At 41.7% G+C, this 9393-nt stretch overlaps 1 protein-coding gene across 3 annotated transcripts in view; it reads right to left on the minus strand.

Annotated features, from left to right (window-relative positions):
* MILR1 (mast cell immunoglobulin like receptor 1) overlaps window positions 1–9393 on the minus strand; it is a 33728-nt gene extending 24335 nt beyond the window's left edge. For all 3 annotated transcript variants that reach the window (XM_023729332.1, XM_023729330.1, XM_023729331.1), the window contains exons 1-2: window positions 9187–9393; window positions 4760–5041 (exon numbers count right to left, since the gene is read on the minus strand). In XM_023729332.1, coding sequence (XP_023585100.1) covers window positions 4760–5041; window positions 9187–9277 — 373 coding nt within the window. In that variant the 5' untranslated portion in view covers window positions 9278–9393. The remainder of the gene's footprint in view (window positions 1–4759; window positions 5042–9186) is intronic.

Below are 9393 nucleotides of genomic sequence, written 5' to 3' on the forward strand. Positions count from 1 at the left end.
GTTGTGGTACTCCAGTCACTCGTAGGTTATTCCTTTTGATAGAGTCCCACATAATTCTTAGGGTTTATTCCTTCTTTTAAATCCTTTTATCTGATTTTTCCTCAAATAAGTTGGTGTGAAGTGCTTTATCTTCAATCTCACTAATTCTGACTTCCATTGCCTCAATTCTGCTCCTATGACTTTCTGTTGAGATGTCTGCTTCTGAAGTTTTGTTGCTAATCTTCTGGATTTCTGATTGCTGTCTCTCTGTGGATTCTTGCAGCCTGTTAAATTTGTCATTATGCTTCTTAATTTTCTCTATTGCATGTTCTGCGTTTTGATTAATTTCCTTCCTAATTTCATGAAGAGTTTTGTATATTAAGCTTTCATATTCTGCCTCTGATAATTCCAAGAAATTTTCTTCTTCTGGAAAATTTCTAGATTTTTTATTTTGGGAGCTTGCTGAAGCCATCATGGATTGTCTCTTTATGTGTTTTGATATTGACTGTTGTCTCCGAGCCATCAGTAAGTTATTATATTTATTTATTTTTATGTTTGTTTACTGTGTCCTAGCTTCTTGTTTTGATTTGATATGTCCAAATAGGCTGCTCATATGAGCTACTTTGATTATTGGCACCTTTGAACCTCTAATGTCCTGTCACCAGGTGGTTAGAGCAGTTACTAGGTATGTCAGCTCAGGAGTCTGCCCACTCCTCCTGTATGGATTCAGCTCAGGTGCCCAGGTAGATAGCCACCAAGTGTGTGTTGTAGGGTCTCACAGTCCTAGACAGGCACGGGTGATTGGTATAGGTACAGGCATCTGGATACAACAGGGGGACACACTGAGCAAGGCAGGGGGCTGATGACTGCCCCAAGTGTCCAGGAGGAAGGCTTGTCCCTGTTCCCTAGAGCACATAGGTGGGTGGGTTTCGCAGCCAGACTATGAGCACCTAATGCTGTTGGCTGTAGGGACTGAGGGGCATCTCTTATTCATGGGCCCCTATCGCAGGTGGCTAGGTGGCGTGGGTGGAGCTACCAGCCCTCAGGCCCCTGATGTGGGTAGGTGAAGACCCTGCTTAATGGGCAGAGCAGTGTTAAATGTCAAGAACCTGCCACATCACAGCTGAAACAGTTGAAGTTAGAGTTCTGGTATATACCCTGTTTTACTGGGGTAATGAGGGCCTACCGTTGAGATGGGCCCACGCAAGTCTATGCAGGGGGAAAGGCACTCAAAGTCTGTGGATCCTTTATGCCTGTGCCTGGGCAAAGGAGCCGTGCCTACCCTGGGTTCCTGGATAAGGGGAGCCGACAGTTTATTTTTTCCCGTTTGTTAATTTGTTCACTCTCCAAGGCAGGGAGAATGGCTCCAGGCATGTGACGGATCCTACTTCTGGCCCAGGGGACTTGGCAATTGCTGAAGCCGGTCTGGGACCCAGTGCAGAGCAGGGAGTGGGGAGGTAAATGGGAGAGAGGTTTTTCCCTAAGGAGGGTATTTTTGATCCATTTGGTAGCCTGTACGCAATTACTTATCTTTCGCCGGATTGAGACTGCTTCTCACTGGTTCTGGGTGGGCATGTAGACTCTCTGGCACTGGGTCTCTCCTGGTGTGGAAAACACACCTCCCGAGCACGGCTGCTTGCCTGCATCACTGCTCACCCACGAGCTGCTCAGACCTGAACTGCTCAGGCTCTTGCTGGGTCAGGTCTGGCAACTCCTTGTTGCTTCCGAACTGCCTCTCCCTCCCCCTGCCACTCAGTCCAGTTCCTCAATTCTGCCTTTGATGTTCAGGGCTCCCAGATTTCCATATATAATTGAATCACTTGTTGTTTCAGGTCTTTGTTGTAAGAGGGTCCACCAGAAGCATCTGACTACTCCGCCATGTTGGCCCTACCTCCTCAACAAACAGAAGTTTATTGTCTCACAGTCTAGTAGGCTAGAAGTCCAAATTCAGGGTGCCATCTCCAGGGAAAGGCTTTCTCTCTCTGTCAGCTCTGAATGAAGGTCCTTGTCTTCAATCTTCCCCTGGTTGAGGAGCTTCTCAGGCACAGTGACCCCGGGTTCATAGGATGCACTCTGCTCCTGGTGCTGCTTTCTTGGTGGTATGAGGTCCCCTACTCTCTGCTTGCTTCCCTTTCCTTTTATGTCTTATAAGGTAAAAGGTGGTACAGGACACACCCCAGGGAAACTCCCTTTACATTAAATCAGGGATGTGATCTGAGTAAGGGTGTTACATCCCACCCTAATCCTCTTTAACATAATCTAGTCTTGCCTCATTAACCATAGGCAGAGATTAGGATTTACAACACATAGGAAAATTACAATCACAAAATGGAGGACAATCACACAATCCTGGAAATCATGGCCTAACCAAGTTGACACATATTTTGGGGGGACACAATTCAATCCATGACATTCTACCCTTTGGCCCCCCAAATTTCATGTCCTTGCCACCTGTGAAACACATTCACCCCATCATTCATAGAAAAGTCTTAAATCAACTCCAAGTCCAAAATCCAAAAATTCTTCCTCATCTGTGAAATCTAGAATACAAGTTATCTGCTTCCAAAGTACAATGATGCAAGTACAATGGTGCAAGGTAGACATTTCCATTATATACGGGAGAAATCCATTGGAAAGAAGGCATAATGGGCACCAAGCAAGTTAACAGAACACATTACATTAGCCCTCAAGGCTTGAAAATAATCCTCTGTTCTCTGAGACCATTTACACAATGGCCCTGCCCTCCAGACTCTAGGTATTGGCCACACTTTCCAGATTCTGAGTGGAGGCTCCTTGGCTCTGGGCTTCAGCTCCCCCTTCCAGGCCCACAGGAATGGGAACTCTGTTTCCTTGGCTTTAGGTACACCATTCTCCTAGTCCATCTAAGTGGCAACTCCACCCTTAGAAACACTAGAGGCCATGGTTCCAACCTTTGAAACCCCAGAGGTTGTGACCATATCCTTTGAGACTGAGGCAGCTCAGTTTCCTGTGTTCCTTCTCTCTTCAGCCTCTGCTTCCTGGTTCCTTGGCCTCTTAGCCCCTCGGGCCTCTCCACCCGCGTCTGCCCTGCTGGGGCAAGTGTTCCAAAGCTCTGTAGCTCCACACATCCTTCTCTCTTCAGCCTCTGCTTCCTGGTTCCTTGGCCTCTTAGCCCCTCGGGCCTCTCCACCCGCGTCTGCCCTGCTGGGGCAAGTGTTCCAAAGCTCTGTAGCTCCACACATAAGTGCCTGGAGGCACCCTACTCTGCCAGTAAACCTCGGCCAGAAGGCACTCAGCTGTCTTGCTCTGTGGGTTGGCAAGCCTGGCTCTACTGATAAGTGCCTGGAGGCACCCCACTCCGCCAGTAAATCTCGGCCAGAAGGAACTCAGCTCTCTTGCTCCCTGGGTCAGTTCCAGCACAGTGTCGTGGTCATCTCCTGGTTCTGCTGCTGCTGGTTCTCTGTTGCTGCCAATTCTCTACCACTGCCAGTTCTGTGCTGCTGCTGGTTCTCTGCCGCTGCTTCTCACGATCTGCGCCATCTCCAGTGTAACAGCTCTCCTCACTTCCTTCTGAGTCCTCTATCCATTCACAGTTCCACCACATTTTAAGTATCTGTTAGAACAGCACCCCACTCCTAGTACCAAATTCTGTCTTAGTTATCCAGCGCTGCTATAACAGAAATACCACAAGTGGATGGCTGTGACAAACAGAAATTTATTCTCTCACAGTCTAGTAGGCTAGAAGTCCAAATTCAGGGCACCAGCTCCAGGGGAAGGCTTTCTCTCTCTGTCAGCTCTGGATGAAGATCGTTGTCATGAATCTTCTCCTGGTTGAGGAGCTTCTCAGGTGCAGTGACCCTGGGTCCAAAGGACACGCTCTGCTCCCAGTGCTGCTTTCTTGGTGGGATGAGGTCCCCCACTCTCTGCTTGCTTCCCTTTCCTTTTATGTCTTATAAGATAAAAGGTGGTACAGCACACCCCAGGGAAACTCCCTTTACATTAAATCAGGGATGTGATCTGAGTAAGGGTGTTACATCCCACCCTAATCCTCTTTAACATAATCTAATCTTGCCTCATTAACCACAGGCAGAGATTAGGATTTACAACACATAGGAAAATTACAATCACAAAATGGAGGACAATCACACAGTCCTGGGAATCATGGCCTAACCAAGTTGACGCATATTTTTGTGGGACACAATTCAATCCATGACACCATATGTTTAGAAGACTACAGGTAAGATGTACACATATTACATGAAATCTTCACATATTACTTCTCTTCCAGGAGTCCATTATCAAGGTCACCTTCACAGGTGAGGCCATTAATGCTGGGTTGTGAGAAGTTTTGGGGTGAGGATGGACATGAAAAATACAGAAATAATAAATTGTAGTTGGGCAGGAGGAGTGCTGCCTGACGGGGCACCTTTTCTGTGGTCCTTGCAAGGGGAAGATGGTGGAGAAAGGCCTGGGGCTTTAAAGACCTTCTGCATGGGGTCCAACACTGATTCTAAGGTGTCCTGAGTCTTCAGAGAAAAAGTAATTTTACTTACATGATGGGAGTCATAGAGTATCTAGAAAAGATCTGGAATTTTTGTCTGAGGCAGTCTGGCTATTGTTATCTGAAATAGTAAAAAGTTTTTGAAAGGGAAAGCAAAAATTGAATTATTAAAAATAATTATCTTGTTGACACACTTCCCAGGCTTTTGAATGAGTGCTCATAAGGGACATGGAGAGCCCTTAGTGGAACAGAAAAGATCCCACAAATCACAGGGGCTCCAAATACAAGGGCTCTACTTACCTAGTAATGTGAAGTTGAAGTCAGGACTATATTTTGAGCAGCGGTAAGCTGAAGATATAGAATCTTGGACTTTGCATTTGTAGGGGCCCAAATCACGGGCTTCTGAGATCCTTAAGTTGAAAATATTGGATTCACCGTTATCTTTAGTTCTCAGGTATTTGTCACCCCGATAAAAAGCGTACATGATTGTCGGAGATTTTTTCTCAATGGAGCAAATCAGAGATACATTTTGACCCTTTGTGACCACAGTGGTTTGTGATGACAATCTAGGTGAAGGGCATTCTGGAAAACAAACAACGAAACAAAAAAGTCCTCATTAATATCCCTCGATGATAACTCAGTGGTCTTCCTGCCACATGTATGTGGGTCAAGGTGGTAGGGACACTCCATTCTTGGAGCGCCTCTCTATGTGAAGCTCTGGTTGCCTGCATAGCCAGGCTGACCAGTATGTGAGGAAGCCTCAGGGCCTGCAGAGGCTCCTCACAGTGAGTGATGGGATGGGCTTGACCAGCAAATTCCTTTCAGCTTACTGTCTGTCTTGCCACTGACAGCCTGAAGAGGGTGCTCTTAAGACTGTTTACATTTTACTTAAAACCCATTGCTTACTCATAGCAAACCTATAGAACTGCAGCATAGGGTTTCCAGGAGCAGCTGGTAGATTTGAACTGCCGACCTTCTGGTTAGCAGCCGAGCTCTTAACCCTGTGCCACCAGGGCTCCATGCTGACTTAGAAATATTCAAATATTATGTCTGATGGCTTGTTATGCCCCTTATTTTATACTTTGGAAAATTTCAAACCTAATAGTAGAGAGGATAGCATATGAACCCCAAGGAAATTATCACGCAGCTTTAGCAATTATCAACATGTGATCAATCCTGTTTTGTCTGCCTGCTTTTCCATTGTTTTGAAGTGAGTCACAGATGGCATTTTATCCCATCCGTGCATTTCAGTATTGAGAAAGAGAAAAGCAGCCCCTGACAGCTGGAACTGGCCTGGCTAGGACCTGACCTGTAACTTACAGCTAGGCTGTGGTGTTCTGCTACTGATCATAAACAAATTCATAGACCACCAAACAGACAAGGCCAATCTATGACCCTGATGGATCAAGACAAAGATAAGACTACTACATAACCATGTCTGAGCACAGATAAAAACATCAGTATTGTCCAAACCACAAAAATGGCCAAACATCCCTATATACAGGCTAATATGAGTGACTTCTGCTTTTTTTTTTTTCTTTTTCCACAATTCCAGTTTTAGCCTGGCTCTGTTCTTACCTTCTAGAAGAGAATTATTAGGATACTCAATCATAGAATTAACTCCTACTTCCTGAAAGAATCCAATCCAGAGCAAAGCCTGTTTCTTTGAATCTTCCTCCAGGTCAACTAACACAAGTCCAAATCCCATAATAAGTCCTTTCTAACACCCTCTTGCTGAGATATTCCATGATTCCCCATGGTTTGTGTTTTCCCTCATTGCAACAAGTCAGTAAACCCAACTTTGTTCAATTGCACATGTGTCTCTGGTGATTTTTGGTTGGAAGACATTGGTAGTTTTTACCTCTAAATGATACTCTTTTTTGTAAACATAACGATACCATTATCACACCTAAAAATTAACAATATTTTAAAAAAATCCTCAAGAATCTAGTTAGTGTTCAAATTTCCCCAGGTGTCTTTTTGTTTGCTTGTCGAATATTCAAATATTGCCATTGGTTGTTATGTTTCTTAAATCTTTTTTAATTTATAGACCTTTTCATTTTTCTTTCTTCCTTCCTTACAATTTATTTGTTGAATATAGCAAGTTGTTCTGTAGTGTTTTCTATGGTCTGGATTTTGTTAATCACATTTCCATGATATCTTTTACCACGTTTCTCTGTCCCTGATGTTTCTGGTAAATCAGTTATTAGATCTAGAAGCTTGATGAGATTCAGATTAGATTTTGCTTAACAAGAATACATCACAGGTGGTAGTATGTACTTCTATTAGGAAGCACATAATATCTGATTCTCTCTCTTTTTGTTTATTAGTAGCCTTTGATGATAATCACCTGGAAGCATTATTTTATTAGACATTACAAAATGATAATATACTAACTCTAATTATTCCTTCTTTATAATTTTCTAAAATACTTCTATAAAGAGAAATTTGCCCTTGTCAACCATTTAGTTACATTGAGATATAGTTTGCACAAGAAAGGAAGGATCAGTGCTTGATTCTTTCCCTTTATTGCCCAGTTTTGAAAATAACGAATTGGTTCTCTAGCATCTTACAGAAGTGAATAGTGAGATGTTTTCTTTTATTGTTGTTTTTCTTTTAAGAATCATTATGAACTCAGATTTAAGCATATTTGATGTGTTTCAATCCATTGCCATTATTATTCTTATTGCCCCATTTTTTGGATCAGTGGAAGCCTCTACAAATTGGCTCCTGAGTCCTTTAGACAGGATCCCAGTAGCCTTATTTATTCATTTATTTATTTATTTTGCTGCTGTTGTTGGGAATATACATACACCAATTCAACAATTTCTACATGTACAGTTCGGTGGCATTGATTATATTCTTCAAGTTGTGCAACCATTCTCACCCTCCTTTTCCAAATTGTTCTTCCTACATTAACATAAACTCATTGTTCCCTAATTTTCCGAGTATTCTTTGATAGCTTGTTTGGTTTTTATTATTTAAAAAAAACCAAGGGGGAAAAACGGTCATTAGAAAATCTTAATGTAAAAAAAAGGCTGTGAAAAAATTGAGAGAAAATATAGGGAAATATTTTTACATCATCGGATAGGAAAGGCCTTCCAAGTAAAACTAACAAATTAGGACCCATAAAGAAAAGACTGAAAAAATTGACCACCTCAAAACTTAAAACTTCTGTATGGCAAAATTGAAAGACAAGTGACAGCCTAGAAGAAAATACTTAAAACGTAAATAAAAGCAAAGAATTCTTTCTGTGTATATAAATCAATGACAAACCAATAAGGAAGAGAGAAACAACTAAATAAAAAACAAGCAAATAATATGAATAGGTAATTTCCCAAAGAAGAAATCCAATGGACATTAAACAATGATGGGATCAAGGGGCGACTTGGGTTGGGGAGCGGCTTTAGTGACCTCAAAAATGCCATCAACTCCCCTCTAACTCTATGATCTGGGCAATTAACATCTTAGTCTTATGTTAGTCCAGCTTAAAGACAAGACCTAGCCTCCCTTTTCCAACCAGATAGCCATCCCAGAATTTCCTTTATGTGGAAATGCTGCAGCTTCCATGGCCAAAAAACATGAAAAGATGCTCAGCTTCACTTATAATGAGGCAACTGCAAATTAAAACAATATTGAAATGTCATTTTTCATTCGTCAGTTTGGCACAAATTTAAAAGATGATTGTATCCACTGACAGGGAGGGTGTGGAGAAACTCAGACTCACCCACACTGTTGGTGACTGTACATATTTTCAGTCTGTTGGGAAAGCCATTTAGCAGTATCTGTAACAATTTAAATATACAAGCAATTTGACTTCTAGGATTTTATGCTACAGATATGCTCCCGTGTGTCCACAAAGACTCATGTATGAGGATACTTACTGTAGTATTGCTTATATTACAAAAAAAGGAACAATCAACAAGGGGATGATTAAGTAAATTAATGAAATACTATGCAGCTGTTGAAAATAATGAGCTAAATCTACATGTACTACCTAGAAAGATGCCTATAATATATAATGAAGTTAAAAAAAAAGTCACAGAAGAGTTTGTTTACTATGATATTGCATAGACAATGACTATCAATAGTGGTTGCCTCTTGGGAGAGGGGAGAGGATTGGAGGTGGGGGTAACAGGACTTCACATTTTCCATAGTAACACGAGCTACCTTGGCTAACATTTATGGATGGCTCACCACACAGCAGGCACTGTAGTGAGGAACATGGGTCATCTCATTCGATCCTCAGAACCACCTTCCCATACAGGTACTTTTACTTTTATCATCCCCACTTCACAGATGAAAGAAAACAAGAATTAAAGTGGTTGTATCACATGCCCAGGCTGAGATCAAGTAAATGATAGAACCAGGGTGAGGACAGTGCCGTCTAGCTCTATGATAATAAACTACTTCCCAATATATATTTTTAATGCTGCTTTTATTATTTTACAATGACTGTAGGTTGATTTTCTGATTAACAACAAAGAAAGAAGCATTTCATTATAAAAACACTGTAAATAGTTTGTCTCTGAATGTTGGGAAATATACTCCTAGTACTTCTCTAAAATCTTTTTATTTTAAACAGTAGGTGATTGAAAAGGCTTTACTCTTTGGTTGTTTATCTAAAAGCAGAGAAAAACTTATTCACGAATGATCATATTTAAAGCTGACACTCTCACCATCTCAATAGAAGTGTTTTTAGTAAAAGGGAAGTAAATGAAACTTACCATCCGTTTTCTTTGTCCTCTCATCGTCCAATACTGCATTTTGAATTGAAAGAGAGAAAAGGAACACGAGAAAAGTCTTTTTCCACATCATGTTTTGGTTTAGAGATTCAAGCTTCAAAATGATATGTAGTTCTTACATGTGAGCAAGGAAAAAGTACCCCAAAAGAACAGTTTGATCAAGTGGCTCCACATTCTCCCTAATGAAGT

The sequence above is a fragment of the Trichechus manatus genome, unplaced genomic scaffold, assembly GCF_000243295.1.
Source record: "Trichechus manatus latirostris isolate Lorelei unplaced genomic scaffold, TriManLat1.0 scaffold00028, whole genome shotgun sequence".
NCBI lineage: Eukaryota > Metazoa > Chordata > Mammalia > Sirenia > Trichechidae > Trichechus > Trichechus manatus.